A 22,035-nucleotide genomic window follows, 5' to 3' on the forward strand; every position below is an offset into this window, starting at 1 on the left:
GCGTCCACATCAGGTTTCTGTCCCACGTATGCCGTGTACATTAGATACCTCAGACGGGTGCTGTACAGTGACTTCCATCATCACAGTGTCCCTGGACTCCGCAGCAGCGTACTACATTACACTTTTGCATCCATTTTTTTGCTGTCGATCCATAACAGAGTTTTCCACCACAAAGTACATCCCGCATGGACCTGGACTACAAGGACTTTCAGCAACAGAACTTCAATGGAACAAACCCTTGCTAAAAAAATGAATTTCGAAATTTTTTAAACCGTTTGCATTCTTTGTGGGGGAAAAAAAGTTTGCAAGCCCTGCATAACAACAGAACAAAAGCGCTTGGCCGCGGTCCCTCCTCGTCCTGGGGATGAATGAGCCGCCACTGTTGTCCCAGCTCACCCCGCCCTGGCCGCAGGCCACAAGTGCCCCGGAAACCCCGTATTGCGCGACAGCCATCTGCCAAAACAAACGCGACGCGGCCTGGAAGGCGGGGCCACCAGTGTGGATGTGTATGGAAGGGGGTGGAGCCAGCGACCCAACCGTTCTACCCCGCCCCCCACTGTGCTGACGCCATGGGACACCCGCCTGCAGGAAGCCGCCATTTTGAGAACCTTTGACTCGGTGACGTAGCCGCACGCAGGCCGCGCTCCGCCTCTCGTCTTCATCTCGCCGTCGGACGGAGCGTCGCGCGAACGGCAGGGAGACAAAGCATTAAACTAATGAATGGGGGCAGAGAGACCACAGGCTGGCCTGCACGTAGTGAACGGCTACTGAGCCCCAGCAGAGGCACCTAGCTGCCAGGTAAGTGACCCGGGGGAGGGCGGCTGCTCGAGTTCCGGGGTGAGGAGGGGTAGTGCGCGGAAGGCCTGACCACACGTACTGACCTACAATGCCGCCTGTGGGCACCCTCGCCCTCTATTGTGTGCTGCTGGCAACTTGCTGCCACTTGGCGCACGTTACACGGGTATGCCCGGTGTCTGCAGGCCTGGCTGTGGTGGCCATGGGTGCTGATCCCCCTGAGAGGATTAGCTCCAGGCTGTGAGTGCTCAGCACAGGTCAGTGGTGACCGTAGGGATCATCCTCCAGTCAGCGCTGACCTTCGTGGTTTTCTCGCTTCTCACAAGATCTTTCCATCTAGAGATGTAGCTTTCCATTAATCTTGCTGCCCTAAATGCATATATAAGGCGCGTATTGTACCCTCCTTACGTCTCGCCCAGTCACGTGATGTCACGTGACCACGAGAGCTGGTTGCCGTCCACCAATCACTGTTGACGAGACCTGCGGTGACTTTACGTTAGGGGCCACTTTGATCATTTTTAAGAAATGCGACAATCACATCCTTAGACATAAAACAACCCAGAAATTTAGTTCGAAGAAGAAAAAACAACAACTTTTAGGCAAAATGAGATTGTCCTGCCCCGTGTTACCATATCTTCCCGTTTTCAGGATTGGTGGGGGTTCCAGGCAGTGGGGAAAGTAATGGGAGAATAGGGGAGCAGATATAAAGCAGCCAATATAAGAAGTGCTTCTGGGAGCAGTGGAGGCTCCGCTTCAGGGAATGATAAATGGGCTATGGGAGGTGATGGGCCACGCTGAAAATATGTGTTTTTAGTGAACGCTTAAAACTGTCCATATTGTGATTGAGGCCTTATGCACACGACCGAGGTGTGTTTTGCGGTCCGCAAAACACGGATGGCGTCCGTGTGCATTCTGCAATTTGCTGAACGGCACGAACAGCCTTCAATATAAATGCCTATTTTTGTCCGGAAAGTGCGGACAAGAATAGGACATGTTATATTTTTTTGCAGGGCCACGGAACTGAGCAACGGATGCAGACATCACACTGCGTGCTGTCCGCATCTTTGGCAAACCCATTGAAGTGAATGGGTCCGTATCGGAGCTGCCAAAACGGCGCCCGTGTGCATGAGGCCCTGGCCTGATTTCTTGGGGTAGGGCATTCCAGAGAACCGATGCAGCTGAGGAGAAATCTTGGAGCCGGGAGAGAGGTCAGCCGTAAGTCATTGGCTGAACGGAGAGCATGGGTAGGGTGGTAGACAGAGATGAGGGAAGAGATGTAGGGTGGTGCAGCACTGTGGAGGGCTTTGTGGGTGAGGACAAACAGTTTGAATTGGATTCTATAGTGTATGGGTAGCCAGTGCAATGACTGACACAGGGCGGAGGCATCAGAGTAGCGGTTGTACAGATAGGTGACCCTGGCTGCTGCATTAAGAATAGATTGGAGAGGGGAGAGTCTGGTGAGAGGGAGGCCAATTAATAGTGAGTTGCAGTAATCAAGGCGGGAGTGGATCAGGGCGAGTTTTTGTTGTTTCCATAGTGAGAAAGGGGCAGATACTAGAAATGTTTTTGAGGTGCAGGCGGCATGAGCGGGAGAGAGATTGAATATAGGGGGTGAAAAAAAGATCAGTGTCAAGTCACCCCGAGACAGCGAGTGTGCTGCATAAGAGTGATGATGGTGTTACACACAGAGGCAGACATCAGGTTTAGGCCTCTTTCACACTACAGTATGTTGCATTCAGTGTTTTGCGTTCCGTTTTTCACGGATCCGTTGTTCCGTTTTTTGCTTCCGTTGTGGTTCCGTTTCCGTTCCGTTGTTCCGTTCCGTTTTTCCGTATGGCAAATACAGTATACAGTAATTTCATATTAAAAATTGGGCTGGGCATAACATTTTCAATTGATGGTTCCGCAAAAAACGGAACGGATACGGAAGACATACGGATGCATTTCCGTATGTGTTCCGTTTTTTTTGCGGCCCCATTGACTTGAATGGAGCCACGGACTGTGATTCTCGGCCAAATATAGGACATGTTCTATCTTTTCAACGGAACGGAAATACGGAAACGGAATGCATACGGAACACATTCAGTTTTTTTGCGGAACCATTGAAATGAATGGTTCCGTATACGGACCGTATACGGACCGTATACGGAACGCAAAAAACGGACCGTATACGGAACGCAAAATACTGTAGTGTGAAAGAGGCCTTAGGCTACTTTCACGCTTGCGTTCGTAGCGGATCCGTCTGGCGTCTGCACAGACTGATCCGCACCTATAATGCAAACGATGGTATCTGTTCAGAACGGATCCGTCTGCATTATATTTCTGCAAAAAAATCTAAGTCTAATTGTTAGTCAGACGGATCCGTCCAGACTTACAATGAAAGTCAATGGGGGACGGATCCGTTTGAAATTGCACCATCTTGTGTCAACGTCAAACGGATCCGTCCCCATTGACTTACATTGTAAGTCTGGACGGATCCGTTTGGCTCCGCACGGCCAGGCGGACACTAAAACGCTGCAAGCTGCGTTCGGGTGTCCGTCTCCTGAGCGGAACGGAGGCGAAACAGAGCCAGACTGAGGCATTCTGAGCGGATCCGCATCCACTCAGAATGCATTGGGGCTGTACGGATCCGTTCGGGGAGCTTGTGAGAGCCTTCAAACGGAACTCGCAAGCGGAACCCCAAACGCAAGTGTGAAAGTAGCCTTAGGCCTCATGCACACGGCTGTGTTCCGCGGCCGAGAGCGGACCGTGGAAACCCGGCCGAGATTCCTCCTGACAACATGAGCGCACGTCGTCATTGGTTGCTATGATGCCGTGCGCTTCATTCAGCCGCTGCTGTACAGTAATACACTAGTATAGTGTATTACTCTACAGGAGCGGCTGCATGAAGCGCACGGCGTCATAGCAACCAATGACGCCGTGTGCTCATGCTGTCAGCAGTAATCCCGGCCGGGTTTCCACGGTCCGCTCTCAGCCGCGGAACACGGCTGTGTGCATGAGGCCTAAGGTAGAGGTTAGTAGATGGAGAGAAGTTAGAGAACACAAGAAGTTCAGTTTTTGAAAGATTGTTTCAGATAGAGGACATGATGTTAGAGATGGCAGAGAGACAGTCGCTGGTATTCTGTAATACAGCAGGTGTGATGTCGGGGGATGAAGTGTATGGTTGTGTGTCATCAGCATAGAGATGGTACTGGAAACCAAATCTGCTGATGGTCTGTCCAATTGGTGCTGTGTACAGGGAGAAGAGGAGAGGGCCTAGGGCTGAACCCTGAGGAACTCCCAACAGCGAGGGGGAGAGGTAAGGAATGATACACTGAAAGAGAGATAGGAAGAACACCAGGAGAGGGCGGTGTCCTTAGGAGCATGGCAAGTAGGAGATGGTGGTCTATAGTGTCAAAAGCTGCAGAGAGGTCAAGGAGAATGAGCAGAGAGTAGTTACCGTTGCATTTTGCTGTCAGGTCATTTTGTCACTTTGGTGAGGGCAGTTTCTGTTAAGAGACGGATCTGTCATTGCTGTGTTAAAGATGGAGAGAAAATTGATCCGTCCGCATTGAGTTACATTGTTAGTCATGACGGATACGTCTTGCTCCGCATCCCAGTACGGAAAGACAACCGCAGCATGCTGCTCTTTTGTGTGCGTCATGGGAACGCAATGAAATGGAACGGAAGGCATTCTGGTGCACCCTTCAGTTCTGTGATGAATGAGGACAAAACCGAAGTGTTTTCCTCCGCTATTGAGACCCTATGATGGATTTCAATAGCGGAAAGAAAAAGCGCAGGTGTGAAAGTAGCCCTATAGTGGAAAGAGAAAGTACCTAAAATGGACCAATGCATTAATGCGTGTGAAGGAGGATTTATAAGGTCAGTCAGTTCTAGGTAGCACTCTCCTCTCCTGACAGTTGTATCTGAGGCTTGTACAGTGGTCACTCAAGTTACAGTATTGATTGGTTCCAGGGCGACCGTTGTAAGTTTAGTAATCTGTTCCAAAGCCCTAAATTGTCATAGAAGATATAGAAGAAGCAGAGAACATAAAAGTCCTTACATATAACAGTCAGGATAACTAGCATCTAATCCAGCCAATTTAGGGGACTTTCACACTTGCGGCAGAGGATTCGCTGGAACTGCCTGCTGGATCCAGCGGTCCGGATGCAAACGGATGGCGTTTGTCAGACGTATCCGGATGCGGATCCGTCTGACGAATGCATTGAAATACCGGATCCATCTCTCCGGTGTCATCTGGAAAAACGGATCCAGTATAATTTGTATATATTTTTCTGCACTTTTAAAGGTCTGCGCATGCGCAGACCAGAAAGCCGGATCCGTTTTGCTGGAACTCTTAATACCGAATCCGGCACTAATACACTTCAATGTAATTCCGGCAAGTAATCACTATTTTTGGCCATGCTGCGGTATTTACTCTGTCCAAAATACGTAAGAGTGACAGAGAATGCATTAGGATAAAACTGATGCGTTTTTTTCCAGGATGGAGCCCCTGTGACGGAACTCTATGCCGGAAAACAAAACAGATTAGTGTGAAAGTACCCTAACCAGAGAAGTGGTCTGGACTGGTTGGATCTGGGATGGGTCAGAAAAGCCTTGAGAATATTGTATCCTGAGGGAGCGTGTAGTCTTATCACTGTAGTGTTCATCTTTTATTCCTGCTGAAAGTCTGACTAGTAACAACTGGGTGTTACCAGTCTGGGGCTGTCCCTAATACCACTGATTGGACAGCGTCACACTGTACAGGGAAAAACCCAATTGTATCTTGATGCTTATGACTAAAGGATCAGTGCTCCAGGCTAAAAGAAATAACCAGGAGCTAAACAAAAAAAATTAGTCGCCAAATTTAAAATGCATATAATTAAACAAAGGACTTGTAGAAGATGAGACGCAGGTCACAGTAGTGAGCCAGCACTACATATAGGGGAAGACAGCACCACATACCTCACATCCAGTGACATCATCTGGGGGACAAGGTGACAAAAATGGCGAATTGTGCGTGGTTTTTTTTCTCTTCTGTTACAGCCTTCACCGAGTGGAAATAGTTTTTAATATTTTAATAGCTCACACTTTTTCGGACGTGGTGATATGTAATATGTTTGTTCTTTGTTTGTAAAAAAAAATTATGTAAAATTGGGAAAGGGGGCGATTTAAACTTTTAGTATATTGGTGGTTTTTTTTATTTTTATTTAATAACCATTTCCCCCTTAGGGGCTAGAACCTGGATCTTTTCATCCCTTGTCCTATTCACCCCGATAGAGCTGTATTAGGGTGAATAGGACTTCACACTCTCCCTGCTGCCCTGTGCATAATACACACAGCAGCAGGGAGCTGAACATGGCAGCCAGGGCTTCAGTAGCATCCTGGCTGCCATGGTAACCGATCGGAGACCCAGCAGTGGAGGGGACCCTGTGGCCACCATATAACAGTGAGGAGGGGGCTTGTGGCCAGTGATAATATGGGGGAGGAGGGGGCTTTGGGAGTGCGCCCTTCACCACCAATGATATTAATACTAAAATTATATAAAATACACATTTGTATTAACCCCAAACAAGTAAAAATAAAAAATATATAATGAAAATATAAATTTGAAAGGCTTCTCGGGTGTGTTTCAATTTTATCTTGTTCTGTCGCCTTGTTACACAATAGCAGCTAGTGGACATCGACCTCTTTATTGTGCAAGACTTCTGATAGTTTTCCGAATTACGTTACTATTTCATCATTTGTGGTATACACAACTAGTGTATTACTTTTACAGGTGGATAACCTAAATCTCTAGGGCCAGTTCCCCATGAGCATATTCCGTCCAGGAAAGGGCACCACACCATACACACCTGTATAGAAGGGAAGTTTGGATGACCATTTCGATGGGACTAGCTAACTATCTATTGTGTTTGGGGGCATCCCAACTCTCTTCCTACAGATGTTGGGAGAAAGGAGGATTGGCAAGTTGGATTTCAACATGCCCAATCCTTTGTTCTCACAGGACATAAGCTGCAGCTTGTCAGTTGTCCCCCCACCTGATTTGAGAGCCCAAGTACGCATATGTTTATGGGGTACTTGGGAGGGATGGCTTTTGACTGATGTTCACCTGACAGCTATCTAAGTTGCATGGAAAGCTGAATGGGATTGTCCCATCTCACTATTTATGGCATAAAGGGGTCAATGCGGGACCTCTGTAATGGAGACACACCATTCACCTCAGCTGAATGTATAGGCTTGCCTCCAAGGCGCCATTCAGCTGAATGTATAGGCTTGCCTCCAAGGCGCCATTCAGCTGAATGTATAGGCTTGCCTCCAAGGCGCCATTCAGCTGAATGTATAGGCTTGCCTCCAAGGCGCCATTCAGCTGAATGTATAGGCTTGCCTCCAAGGCGCCATTCAGCTGAATGTATAGGCTTGCCTCCAAGGCGCCATTCAGCTGAATGTATAGGCTTGCCTCCAAGGCGCCATTCAGCTGAATGTATAGGCTTGCCTCCAAGGCGCCATTCAGCTGAATGTATAGGCTTGCCTCCAAGGCGCCATTCAGCTGAATGTATAGGCTTGCCTCCAAGGCGCCATTCAGCTGAATTGAACAGATTGTCATAGAAATTTCTGCAACATACGAAGGCACCCTAAAGTAGGAACGTCTTCTGTTTTTATACGCCTTGTTAGATGACTGTAAAACATTTACACACATAAATGGTGGGATGAGGACATCCTTCAAGTGCTCGGCTGTTGTGCAATTCTCTATAAACTGCCCCTTACTGAAGTCCTGTCTGAAGGATAAGTGATGAAGTGTTTTCCCACAGTAAACATTTAGGTCTAGTAGTTCTGTAATACATTTCAAGCATTTGCTCCTGTCCCTCGTGGAGTGATCAGGCGGTGTTATATCTCCGTATTACTAACATATGTAACAGTATCATAGAGTCCATGAGAAAGCTGAGGGCCTGTCCGAGTTTGAGGTGGTGGATTATTTTACGGTCTGGATTATGTCCCAATTGGATTAATGTGTGTCCATCTACTGTTGTAAAACCGGTGATCATATCATTGCACCTCATAGCAGTGGAGAATTGTCATGCTTAAAGGGGTTCTGCAGTTTGTTTAAACGGACTATCCTCTGGATAGATCATCAGCATCTGATCGGCCAGGGTCCGACACCCGGGACCCCCGCCGATCAGCTGTTTGAGAAGGCAGCGGTGCTCCAGCAGCGCCGTGGCCTTCTGTTTACCACGGGCCCAGTGACGTCATTACTAGTATCAACTGGGCGGGGCTAAGCTCTGCTCAAGTGAACGGAGTGTAGTCGCGCCCAGGCCAGTGATACTAGTAGTGACGTCACTGGGCCTGCAGTAAACAGTGAGAAGGCCAGGGTGCTGCTGGAGCGCCGCTGCCTTCTCTATCGGCGGGGGTCCTGTGTGTCGGACCCTGGCCGATCAGATGCTGATGATCTATCCAGAGGATAGATCGTCAGTTTAAACAAACTGTAGAACCCCTTTAATAGGGCTTTGTATGCCCGTTCCACTCTGTGATTTCAATGTATTTTAGCTTCTTTCAGGCTGTGATGGGCAGTTGATATGTTGCTTATTAATAAAGTAATATTTGGACACTATGTACTGTAGTGTGTGAGTTTAATAGGTATTACTGCTGTAGGTGCACTATGTCACTGTGAAGAAGTTGTAGTAGGGAGAAGCTGCAATTTACAGCAGGAAGAAAAATCAAAGCCTCTTAAAGCGGTTATCTGGGAATTTATATGGATGACTTATCCTCTGGATTGGTCATGAATATCAGACCGACGGGTCATCTTGTAGCTTTTGAGTACTAAAACTTCCAGCATTAAAAGCTGAGTGAGGGGGCGGGAGGCTGGTAGACAGACCAAACCTACAGTGGCCAACTTTCTAATGTAGGTAGATATCATGGGAAAGAGGGGTCAGGCATGTTCCCGATCAGTTGTTCCCACATTCAGATTAGGCAGCAGCTTACTCCCTTCTCCCCATTATAAAAGTAAGAGCTGCTGGCCGATTAGAGGCATACAATCAGGACGTGCTGTATTAGATGCATCAGTATGTACACCGCCTCATGATGTCTGTATGGCGGCATGAAGGCTGTGCTCTTCCATACACTGACTGTGTACATGAGCTCTAGCCTTTTACAAACTGCTGCATCCTCTTCTTACTAACTGGGCTGCAGAATACATTGGAAAATATAATTTCTTGACTTTTTATGACTGTAAAGTTGAAGCTGAAGAGGTGAACAAACTTTGCCTCTGACTTACTGTGTCACCTCTTAGGATGTGTTATAGAGTTCCCTGCCGTACCTGAGGGCTTAAACAGGAGTCATTGGCTCCTAAACTAAAGTTTTAGGAGCCAAATTAAATTTTTAGTTGCCAAATTGAAAATATATAAAATTATAATAATAAAAAAATGACTTGGAGAAGATGAGACACAGGTCACAGTAATGAGCCAGCACTACATATTAGGGTTGTCACAATGCCAAAATTTTGATACCATAAAAAAGTATTGCGATACTCAATACCACGCAAACCTTTAATGCATTTTATGGAACGTCCGGCCCATAATAGAACAGTCCTATCCTATTTTTTGGGGGGGCACAAAGGGGACTCGGTTATTTTTTTTTATTTTACGGCGTTCACTGCATATATTTTTTTATATTTTAATGCTGCACCTGAGGGGTTAACTGACGCAAATCGCAGCTACCTGTCATAGAGGTTGGGTGCCGGCTATGTGATTCTGCAGCCAGCACCCTCCTCCTCTATTTAATGAGTGAGTTAACATCATTGGTGGTGCAGTGGCCACAGCCCCTCCCCTCCTCTTCCCCTCTGTCTTTTCATTGGTGGCAGCGGCGACACTGGGGGGAGAGACTGCTTCCTTCTCCCCTGTGCTGCTGAGCGAACACCTGCTCTGAGGTGGCGGGGCAAGAATTATTGGCTCCCATGCCTGCTACAGCGCAACAGGCCTGTCTCAAATGGCGACAAGGCACCTGCCTCCTAGATGTGTGTTAAAAGGTTACTTATCTTCATTGGTGCCACAGCCCCTGCCCTCCTCCTTCCGTCTCTTATTAGCAGCAGCGGTACAGGAGGGAGAGCCTCCTTCTCCCCTGTGCTGCTGAGGAGAACATGGAGAGCGCTGAGAGCAGCCCAGCCTAGTATCTGAAAATGTCAAATCCTGGTATCAAATAGATACCGGTACAAAAGTATCGAATGGGTATCGATAATTCTATACCTGGTGCGTCCCTATACTGAATACTGGTAGCAGCTCATTTCCAAATAGTTGAATCTACAGTTACTCATGACGTCCTCCTTGGAGCAAACAGGTCCTCTGAGCCGTTCTGATGGTGTAGGATTACTGTAGCCTGCCTAAATAAAAGCTGGATGTAATTGGTTGATGACCCTTCTGTCATCAACATGTGTGTACGTATCCCCTGAAAGTAATTGTTTCCCATTTATTTTTTCAGGTGACAGCTCTCGCCAACATGGAAGAATCTTTTGGTTATTAAATATACTGTTAAAGTGGTTTTCAGGTACAATAGTACTTCTGAATATTTCTATATTAATACACAATTACCAATATTTTGTGGACCGAGACGCATCTGACCATAAGACGCACCAAAGCTTTTAAAACTAGAAAAATGGTTTCTACTTACCGTACTCAAACTTTCCTGGTGGTTAAAGGGGTTATCCCATCATAGACAATGGGGGCCTTTCGCTAGGATATGCCCCTATTGTCTGATAGGTGCGGGTCCCACCGCTGCCGCACCGACAAGCAGAACGGAGCAGAGGAACTTGAGGAGGGGGCACTGCGCATGCGCAGCCGCCCTCCATTCATTTCTATGGAGCCGCCGAAAATGGTCGAGTGCTGGCTCGGATATTTCAGTCGGCCCCATAGAAATGAATGGGAGCGGTGGCCGCACATGCGCGGTGCGCTCCCATTCACTTCAATGGGAGAGGCGGGGAGCTGCGCCTGGTGGTGGACTGACCCCGGGAAACCCGGGGTCCTCCAGCCACTACTCTCCCCAGCTCCGTTCTCCTTGTAGGGGCGGGTCCCAGCGGTGGGACCCGCACCTATCAGACAATGGGGGCATATCCTAGCGATATGCCCCCATTGTCTATGATGGGATAACCCCTTTAAATGAAGTGGAGGGGTGAAGGTCACTAACTTAGGAAGGGAAGTTTGTAGTGTGTGGTCAGCCCCAGTTAACCTCAGTGTGTCATCTGTTCATTAATCCAAACAGCAATGGCACATGTAGTCACCTCATTCAACGTATGCATGTAAGGCCTCATGCGCACAAAGATTTTTTATTTTTTTTTGCAGTCCTTAAGTGGAACCATTCACATGCAAAAAACAAATGGCTCTGTGTCTCCATGGCTGTTCCGCAAATAAAAAGAACATGTCCTTTTATTGTCTGCATTACGGACAAGGATAGGACTGTTCTATTATGGGCTGGCTGTTCCATTCCTCAAAATGTGGAAAACGCACGGCCAGTATCTGTGTTTTGCGGACCACAAAACATTGGCTAGGAACATGAGCCCTAAATGTGTATCCTGTCATCATCTTTTCCTGTATTGCTGTGTAGCATCCTGCTTGTTCTGCTCTTTTTAACTTCTTATCCTACACACTATCTGTAATAAAAATCACCTTTCTGAATGCTTGCGCCCACAATATAGTCTTCCTGGTCTTCTCCCAGTAACCTCATCGAAGGCCCTAAAGCTTCAGTTAGTCAGAACTATCCTGCCCCCTGGGGACCTGCAGCATGGGGAGGGTTGTGTTTCTCCCAGTTCTCTCCATGAGAGAACACCTTCTGCCTCCACCGACACGGATCAGTGTTGGGCAGGGAGAGAAATGACCATGGAAAAGTGAGGAAGCTGTTTGGGGTCTGGCACGGACTGACTAAGATGCAGATACATTTTGGCAAAATGTTTTCTTGCTAAAGGGTGACCTAGAGGTGTCACTAGAGGTGTTTGGCAGCTTTCTCCTCTCTCCTTTGAGTGCACTTGTCACATTACTCTCGCCTGTGGCACACACTAATATTTAAAGAGGCTGGGCGGATATTGATGACCTATCCTTAGAATAGCATAAAACTCCAGTGTATTCCTTTATTGGACGAGCCTTAACAGAATGCGTGCAGTAAAAACCAGACAGCTACTCCTCCCATGTTGTTGGTGAACCAATCTCCTCAGTATACCATACTTCCCTTTACAAGAATAACCAATCAACATTAGACCTAAAATCGGTGTCGCATTAATTAAAGTGCATGTGCTTACCCCTATTGGTGCACCATACTACCCAGCGGTCCTCCTCTTGATACACCTGTGAATGAAGGTCTGAGTGTGCTGGTCTACATTGCTGTTTGTACTATCCTCAGAGTAGGTCACCAGTATCCGATTTCAGTCCGCTGTTCTGGGTGCCAGGAACTATACAGCGTACGGACCTGGGAGCACATATCTCCATGCACTGTTTATTGGTCGTGGGGAGCTTCAGTACTGGAAACGACATCATGTACAGTGTTCTGCTTCTACTCCATACACTGTATAACTCCCAGCACCATAGTTGCATGAAACGGCTCATTGGTGGAGGTCCTGGGTTTGGCCCCATGGATCTGGTATTGGTGACCTATCCTGAGGTCAGGCTATCAATATCTGTAGCCCAGACAACCTCTTTAGAAAGCATTGCTTATAGCAAGTAAGGCTACTTTCACACCTTCGTTAGGTGCGGATCCGTCTGGTATCTGCACAGACTGGTCCGCACCTATTATGCAAACGATTGTATCCATTCAGAGCGGATCCGTTTGCATTACCATGAACCATGCATTTTTGTTCATGATAATGCAAACGGATCTGTTTTGACTTACACTGAAAGTCAAAGGGAGGCGGATCCGTTTTCAATTGCACCATATTGTCAGTGAAAACTGATCCGTCCCCATTGACTTACACTGTAAGTCTGGACGAATCTGTTTGGCTCCGCATCGTCAGGCGGACATCAAAACGCTGCAAGCTGTGTTTTGGTGTCTGCCTCCAGAGCGGAATGGAGGCAAACTGATGCATTCTGAGCGGATCCTTATCCATTCAGAATGCATTGGGGCTAAACTGATCCATTTTGGGCCGCTTGTGAGATCCCTTAAATGGATCTCGCAAGCGGACCCAGAAACGTCAGTGTGAAAGTAGCCTAACTTATAATTTTAACAAAAACGATTCACTGTTTTTTTTATTTATTTTATTTATGTAAATCTGTATATGCTTACTAAGTCTTTATCTTTATTTTCTAGGCAATCATATTCATTGGAGTTCTGAAAATGGCAAAAATACTCTACAATTAAGAAATGAAATGATTCTTCATCTTAGAACGGCTCAAGGAATGTCTGGTCGGACCAAACTCATTACAACATTCTGTTGAAATTGGATAAGAAAAACCTGCTGTCTTGTTTTTAACTTTCCTAGCATACTTTTTCATTTTCAAGTAATGACAAAAGAGGGCACAGCAATAAAGACTGGACAGAATCTCGAAATGGAAAAAGTAAGTAAGATAAAAGTTGAAGATGATGACGAAATGGTTGGTGACTTTGACCACGCACAGATAAAGATGGAGGCAGATAGCATCAAACAAGCTGAAAGCAGTGATGAACAAGAAGACAAAGAGCAACAATGTGCAGATACCTCACAAACCTTATCGAATGAAAACGAGGATGATTACGGTGTCCTTTTTTCACAGTATACTACCACACTCTATGATGCAGCGATGGATGCTGTTACACAGAGCATAATTACGAACAAAAATATGAGTAATCGAAAAAAGTCCCCAGCTTGGAATCATTTCTTCATTTCACCTCGGGACAGCACCAAAGCTATATGCATGTACTGCATGAAAGAGTTTAGCAGAGGCAAGAATGAAAAAGATCTTAGTACCAGTTGTTTGATGAGACATGTAAGAAGGGCACACCCTAGAGTTCTTGCCTCTGAAAATGAAAATATGCCAAGCATATCCTCATACTCTTCTCCTACCCTAGTACTACCTCTGCAGCCTCCTGATGTTGTGGATACCAATGCTACCCCAACAAAAATGAGGAGACTCAAAATGTCTCCTCAAAAAATAGTGGAGGAGTCGTTATCTGTGATGTCTTCTGATGAAATATCCTCAGACTTGTCAATATCTGAAAAAAATGCCAGAGAGGATGCTACTGTTTCTCCTTCATCTTTACCAAATAATCAGAGCGATGAAGCTGTTGAAAATGTTGTAGAAAAGCAAATGTCAGTTCAAAAAAATTCGTCGGGTTCAAGGAGAAGATCTGCTGTTTGGAAACACTTTTATTTGTCTCCACTGGATAATTCTAAAGCAGTTTGTATCCATTGCATGAATGAGTTTAGTAGAGGAAAGAATGGAAAAGATCTTGGTACCAGCTGTCTGATCAGGCATATGTGGAGAGCTCATCGGTCAATTGTTCTGCAAGAAAACAGTGCTGGAACAAGTTTACCGCCTCCATATTCAATCCCTCCTACACTGCTGCCGTCCCTCTTATCAACAGATAGTGAAGTAATTTCCAATGCAGTTTCTCCAGGAAAAAGTGGGAAGGAAACCATTTCTGTACCCTCATCGCCAGAAAGAGTTGCGGAAGACTTGCAGTATAATGGTGAATTGTTGATTGACAATGGAGCAGCGGTTTTGCATTCCTCAGAAAATATTGGTGAAGCTTCAATATCTTCTCCTGAAAAACCCAATGCCTGTCACAAATCGTTAGCATATGACTCGCCTCTTTTCTTTCAGCAAAATAAGAAGGCTATAAAACGATTAAAGTCTGAGGTATGGCATCATTTTACGTTATCGCCTACTGACAATCTGAAAGCGGTTTGTCGGTATTGTAATTGCATGATTAGCAGAGGTAAAAAGGGCGATTTAGGAACTGGTTGCTTAATGAGACATCTTTACAGAAGACATCCAGAAATTGTTTTAAACCAAAAAAGCTTTGACATTAGTCTTGCAAATTCACCGTATGCTACCTTGGCATCTGCAGAATGCTCTTCCTCAAAAGTTATTGAGCTGTCAACTGTTCCACCTCATGATAATCAAATAGTTTTTCCGTCAAGTAGCAAGAAGACCTCAAAACTGTGGAATCACTTCTCAATTTGTTCTGCAGATTCAACAAAAGTCATATGTATGCACTGTGGGCGCACAATCAGCAGAGGGAAAAAGCCAACAAATTTAGGCACCAGTTGTCTTCTGAGGCACCTGCAGAGATTTCACAGCAACGTGTTGCAGAATAATGGTGTTTCCGAAGCCTTACCGTCTGCTGATATACACATGCCAGTAAACGCTGGTTTGGCAGCCTCCTCTTTTGATGAAACCAATGATAAATTCAGTGACTCTCATCCTGTTGCCAAAAAAATCACAAGTCTTGTAGCTGAAATGATTGCACTTGATCTTCAACCATACTCTTTTGTAGATAATGTTGGTTTTAATAGACTTCTTGAATACCTACAACCTCAATATTCATTACCATCTCCCATGTACTTCTCTAGGACGGCAATCCCAGATATGTATGAAAATGTGAAGCACATAATTGTCTCCCACCTAAAGGAAGCTGAAAGTGGCGTGATACATTTCACTGCAGGAATCTGGATGAGTAGTCAGACACGGGAATACTTAACACTTACTGCTCACTGGGTTACATTTGACTCTTCGTTCAAGCCACACAGCGAAGATTACCACTGTTCTGCACTTCTACACGTCTCCCAGATCGACTGTGATTATAATGGCCTGAGTGTTCAAAAGCATCTAGAATACTTGTGGGAGTCTTGGATAACCTCATATGGCCTTCAGATAGGCATCACTGTAACTGATAATCATAGCATAGGAAAGACCTTAAATGAAAGTGATCATTCAAGTGTCGAAAGTTTTGGGCACACTGTTGACTTAATTGTAAATGAAGCTATTAAGAGTCAAAGAATGGTCCAAAACCTTCTGAGTATCGCTCGAAAAATTTGCGAACGTGTTCACAGATCGACAAAAGCGAAGGAAAAATTGGCAGAATTGCAGAAGGAATACGGATTGCCTCAACATCCATTAATTCAAGATGTCCCTTCAAAGTGGAACACCTCATTTCATATGTTAGAACGTTTGATTGAGCAAAAAAGAGCCATTGACGAGATGTCGATTGAGTGCAACTTCAGGGAATTGATTAGCTGTGATCAGTGGGAAGTTATGCAGTCTGTTTGCCATGCGTTAAAACCTTTTGAGGCTGCCAGTAAAGAAATGAGCATGCACACAGCTACACTAAGTCAGGTAATCCCAATGATCCACATTCTAAATAGAAAGATTGAAATGCTGTTTGAGGAGACAATGGGCATAGACACCATGCTTAAGTCTCTGAAAGAGGCCATGGTTTGTCGTCTGTCATCAACACTTCACGATCCAAGATTCATTTTTGCCACTCTTTTGGACCCTCGGTATAAAGCATCCTTATTTGCTGAAGAAGAAGCTGAGGAATATAAACTTGGATTAGTCAGGGAACTGGAAATACTAAATTCTACCTCAGATGATACACCTGTTGTCAATGGTTGTAACAAGCATTCACCACCCAACCATAAGGACGACAATATCTGGTCACTTATGGCCAATATAAAAAAGTCTAAGACTTTAAAAGAGAAATTACCTGAAGACATTGTGTTGGCTTATTTAGAAGAAGAAGTGCTTGAGCATAACTGTGATCCACTAACATATTGGAACTTGAAGAAATCTTCTTGGCCAGTTTTGTCAAAGTTGGCAGTGCGATTTCTTGGCTGTCCGCCAAGTGTTATTCCTTCCGAGAAACTCTTCAACACCTCAAACGACAGTGGCAGTTTTAACCAGTCTAGGTTAATGATGGAACACTTCGAGCAGCTAATTTTCTTAAAAGTTAATCTCCCTTTGATTTACTTTCAGTATTGAAAACAGTCGGGTGAAATTTAATGTAACTTACTGAATAACTGAATTTTGTATGTGATAAATTGCTCCCATTGGGGCCATGTATGACATTTTAAAAAGTGACTGTAGTTTTCTATTGTGTCACAATGTTTTGCTTTAACTCTTGTCTTCATGTGCCTTACTTGGTTCTTCAGGCAGCCAGACCTTGGATCATTTTATGATTTTTTTTTTTTCCTAAGGTTCTACAAATGCTAGTCTTGTCATCTAGGAAGTTCTGTCTTCAGGATTGTAAATACATAATGTAAAAAAATAACTTTTTCTTAGACTGGGGAGAAAAGATGTAAACAGTTTTATTCTGTAGTTTTATTTCAAGTATGTACAAAACGGAAAGGTACTGTATTTTAGTCTTGGCTTTTTTGATAGTGTTTTTATTTTTTTTATACTTGTGTGTTATGAATAAAGCGGCATTTATATATCAGGTTTTATTTCCATCATAGGTGCTAATTTATTGTAGTCTGTACCAATTGTTGCGTTTTTTGTAGATTTAGAAAAATTCCTAAGATCAGAATGACTATATTCCAATGGCAGGATTTACACGCCACGGGTTTTGTGACCCCCCCGCCCCCCTGAACTGCAGTGGCCAGTGGCTTAAGGAGGTTGTCTGAGTGTTCAATACTGATGACTAGGGATGATCGAATCTACTTCTGATGAAACATCTGAAGTCGATTCGCATAATACTTTGTTTGAATACTGTACGGAGCCAGTGCTCCGTACAATATTAGAATGTATTGGCTCCTATTAGCAGAAGTTATTACTTCGGGAAGTCTTGCGAGGCTTCGCATAATTTCATAAATTTCTACTGTGAAAAAAAAACATTTCCCGAACTTTGTTTCGGTTCCAAGGTACCACTTGGAACCGATCTACAGTTCAGGAAATGTTCTTTTACAGTAGAAATTAATTTATAAAGTTATTATGCGAAGTCTTCGGCTTATAAGAGCCAATACACTCTAATACTGTATAGAGTGCTCACTCCATACAGTATTCAAACTAGGTATTATGCAAATTGACTTCAGATGTTTTATCCGAAGTTGATTCGCTCATCCCTACTGATGACCTATCCTCTGGATGTCATCAGTATGTGATAGGTGGAAGTCCATTGCCTGCAATTACCACTGATCAGCTGTTTTTGAAGAGCCTGCAGCGCTCTGGTGACCTCACTGCTTACCCAGCTGTGCTTGATATTGCAGCTCAGCCTCACTCCCTTGAATGGGACAGAGTTGTGCCTGGGGCATGTCGCCAATGAATGTGCAGTCACAGGCAAAGAGAGGCTACGACTCTTTTCAAATAGCTGATCGGTGAGGGTTCTGAGGGTCAGACCACTGTTGACCTATTCTGAGGGACAGGCCTCAGGATTGAACACTCTAGAAAAGAGTAACCCTTTAACAATTTTGCCTGTTTAACTGAGTGAGTAACCTTCAATTTTCAGCTGCATGCGGCAGCGTGTAGACCCAGCCATAGGCTCCATTACTTTGGCCCGGTCAGTCCCTCGTTTGTAATAGAGAAATAATGTTTACAGCTTTGTCGTCGGTCTCTTGTGCATTATTTGGTCTGTTACACAAATGTCAAAGTAAAAACCGCAGCAATTTGTGGAACACATTGTAGAAGATGAGACTGTTTGCTATTAACGTTATCCTATTGGGAAGTTTGTAATTGTGCTATTTAATATTAGATGTCGGGTTTTTTCTATTGCATTTTTGTGGACTAACTAAATGTGTGCCATTGGCTAACCAGACTATTGCACACAAAGCATATCTACAAACACCCAAGACACTCCTTATACATATTTTATTAAGTTCTGACGGGTGTTTATTTTATTTTATTTTTCCTCAAATTATGTAAATGTTGCAGTTGTACATATGAGTAATCAGTTATTTTTTAAAACTACTTTTCCACTTTAAATCTACAAATCTAAATGAGTGACAATTTGCTACCTTTTGGAAAAGTTTCACTGGTCCCATTTTTATTTTATTTTTTTTCCTGTATTTTCTCAGTTTGGAGCTGTATAATATATTACATTTTAATTGTAATTTTTGTTCAGGATAATGTACTTTGTCAGTCCTAATTTTTTTTACATCAATGTATTAGTGTATTTATAAATGGTCAACAGATGTTTCTGAAATTAAACCATTATTTACAGCATTTTGGTCTATTCTATGATAACTTTATGGTTTTGTTTTATGTATTGAATCCTCAGGATTATTTCTCCAGCCATGTACTTACTTACTTTGACATTTGTGTTTTTTGCTATTCCGTCATGGATCTGCAAAAACGCTTCCGTTACAATAATATAATGCATGCTTCCGTCATAAACGGATCTGGTTGTATTATGTCTTCTATAGCCATAACTAATCAGTCTTGTACACCATTGGAAGTCAATGGGGGACGGATCCGTTTTCTATTGTCATAGAAAACTGATCCGTCCTCGTTGACTTACATTGTGTGCCAGGACAGCTTTTTGGTGTCCGGCTCCAGAGCACAAAGGCGACTGAACGGAGGCATTCTGAGCGGATCCTTTTCTTTTCAGAATGCATTAGGGCAAAACTGATCCGTTTTGAACCGCTTGCGAGCCCTGAATGGATCTCTGAAACGGAAAGCCAAAACACTAGTGTGAAAGTAGCCATAACCTGGCTTTATATAGACAAGTGAAAAGCATACATGGATAAAATGTATTATGAAATCGGTGTCCTCGGAAATGTACTAGTTAAATAACTAGCCAAACCTGATTTTCCTTCCCTCTAATGTCTGCTGTCAGGAGGGGGGGAAACAGATTTGGATTGCTTGCATGTCAGTCCTAGACCTTTTTACGAGTAGTATGATGGAAAATGGGGATAAAATTTCCAGGGTGCCGAAAGTGGCAAAAAGACTACTCTTCCCTTTGAGGATTTTACTTGAGGTATTCTGTGAACAAGAAGGCAGAAAGCCTAAAAGTCCATATTACAGTAGTGTTAAAAAAAAAATGAGTTTAAAAAGCAAATGGCAAAATCATGATTCCCCCTTCGCCTATGACAGCACCCTTGGATAGCGTCCGCCCCCTCCTCAGGATAGGAAGCACAACCACTTTAAAGGAGGTACCAACCTCCCCCACGCCAGTTCTGTTTCCTGTCTTAAGGGACAGAGTTTGGATTCACAACCACTCCAAGGAGAGCTGCGGGCGCCCCATGTGAGTACTTATGAGGAGGGCCTACCCGGCAGCATAAGTCTTCTCAGGAAGCCGCTGCAGAGCCTGGACCTCTGACTCTTCCCCCCCCCCCACTCCGGTCCCTTCCCCGTTGGGAGGTTTTACAGGTCTCCTAGACGCGCAGACCTCTGTGTGGACGTGTCAGCATGTTCGGCTGCCGGCATCTGTCGTCACTTACGGTTTCGGCAGCGGGAGGAAGCACAATGCTGTAGACCGGAAGTGGGGGGGGGGGGCAGGTGTGTGCCCGGCAGAGTTTACGTTCAGCCAGCTCACACTGCCAGCTGGAGAAGAAGCTAGCAGTATGTCTCCATTTTTTGCTAACTAGAGTGAGATCATGGAACAGACGCAGCGCGCAGAACCCACTGAGACCACCAATGAATCTTCGGTACCGTGGTGGGGTAAGAGGGGTGAATACCCCAAAATCTCTATAGCTTTAAGTTTCTTATAAGCCTATTTTTATATTTAGGTTAAGGAGAGTAGAAGGGTTTCCAGATCTAAAAACAAAAGGTGTGCTATTTGTAAGAAAGTTACCCTCAGACTGGGGAAACCTATTTGTCAAGTCTGCGTAGGCAAGCTACTAGAGGATGAGGCCCCATCTCTTATGTCAAGCCTAAAGCAGATGATCCGGGATGAAGTTAAGGAGTCGGTTAATAGCCTCCTGGGGAATCGCCCCTGCACCCCCTGCAGCCGCTTCTATTCCCCCCCCCCCCCCCCCCCCCCCCTCCAGCGGCCAGGAACTGTTGTCAGGATTGGAGGAAGAGGGAGACCATAATCGGATAAATATTTGATCATGTAGCGGGAAAGCCACTTCTTCAGGCCGAAAATATTAGCTCCTTAGAGTAGTGAGAGCCACCATGGGGTTGGATGATTGTAAAGAGCCACAGTCTGTTAGAGAATCCCATGTTTGAAGGTCTGGGCCCTAGAAAGATTAAGGGTTTTGATGTCCATGAAAATATTGCCGCTGTTATAAAAAGAGTGGAGTAGACCAGATAGAATTTATTTATTTTTTATTCCCTCTGCCCTTAAACGTAAATACCCGTTTGAGGATGTTTCGGCCTATTGGGACGGAGCCCCCAAAATTGGATGCCCCAGTTGCCAAAATTTCCAGAAAAGCAGCCCTTCCCTTTGAGGACTCTGGTTCCCTGAAAGATCCCATGGCTAGAAGGGCTGAGATTTATTTGAAAAAGAGCTGGGAGGCTACAGCGGATGCCTTTTAGACCTGCCATTGCGGCCATCTCTATTGCAAGATCCCTGAAGATATGGGTGAAAGAATTGATCATATTTAAGGAGGGAACCCCTAGAGATAAGTTGCTTTCCTCCTTTCCAACCATATTTAAAGCCATTGATTTCCTTGCGGATGCTTCTGCTTCCAGCCTTCCTAATTCGCCTTGTAGAGCCATCTGGTTAAAGGGTGACTCGTCCTCCAAAGCAAAATTATGTGCAATACCTTGTCAGGGAGAGTTCTTATTTGGGCCTGTCTTGGATGACCTGCTGGAGAAGGCTTTAGACAAGGGCTTCCCGTCCACTAACCAGCAGTCTCATAAGAGACCTTTTTGCCCTCAGTCCAATATAAATAATTATGGGAGGTGAGATGTATCCAGGCAGATTTCAAGTAATACTAGAAAATCCAAGGGTTATCTCTTTTATGGTGCAAAGGCCTCAAAAGCAGCAACAATGACGCCAGAGCCCCGGTAGTAGGTCGGCTTTCTCTCTTCACATAACATTGGAAGAAAATATCAAACAGTCCTTGGATAATCTCCATCCTATCGGAGGGCTACACAATATTTTTATTTTTTTCTGAGAATGCCGCCAGAAAGATTAGTTATAACAACCGATTATCGATCCAGTCCCCAGAAACAAGCGGCCTTGTTTTCAGAAGTATCTTCCCTATTAGAAAATAACGTTCTGTTAGAAGTCCCAATGCAGGAAAGATCAAAGGGGTTTTACTCAACACTCTTGGCTTTTTTTTACAAAAAAAAAATATGGCACCTATCGTATGATAATAAACTTAAAACTTCTGAACAAGTAGCTAGTGTATGAGAAACTTTGTATGGAAACCATCAGATCGGTGATATTAAATCTGTTGTCGGACTGTTTTATGGCATCCCTGGATCT

At 44.7% G+C, this 22,035-nt stretch overlaps 1 protein-coding gene across 2 annotated transcripts; it reads left to right on the forward strand.

Annotated features, from left to right (window-relative positions):
- The first annotated feature begins 633 nt into the window (after positions 1 to 633).
- ZBED4 (zinc finger BED-type containing 4) lies at positions 634 to 18,881 on the forward strand. 2 transcript variants are annotated; one of them, XM_044280240.1, is made up of 3 exons: positions 634 to 798; positions 10,246 to 10,311; positions 13,054 to 18,881. In XM_044280240.1, the coding sequence occupies exon 3, from the start codon at positions 13,248 to 13,250 to the stop codon at positions 16,704 to 16,706; it is 3,459 nt and encodes a 1,152-aa protein (XP_044136175.1). In that variant the 5' UTR covers positions 634 to 798; positions 10,246 to 10,311; positions 13,054 to 13,247; the 3' UTR covers positions 16,707 to 18,881. The 2 variants fall into 2 exon arrangements, with proteins under 2 accessions (XP_044136175.1, XP_044136176.1); XM_044280241.1 differs by lacking the exon at positions 10,246 to 10,311.
- The last annotated feature ends 3,154 nt before the right edge of the window (positions 18,882 to 22,035 follow it).

This window comes from Bufo gargarizans, chromosome 2 (assembly GCF_014858855.1).
Source record: "Bufo gargarizans isolate SCDJY-AF-19 chromosome 2, ASM1485885v1, whole genome shotgun sequence".
In the NCBI taxonomy this organism is placed as follows: domain Eukaryota; kingdom Metazoa; phylum Chordata; class Amphibia; order Anura; family Bufonidae; genus Bufo; species Bufo gargarizans.

Bases quoted from the DNA above. Each gene is read 5' to 3' on its own strand.
- ZBED4 (XM_044280240.1), top strand. From the start codon at position 13,248: ATGACAAAAGAGGGCACAGCAATAAAGACTGGACAGAATCTCGAAATG.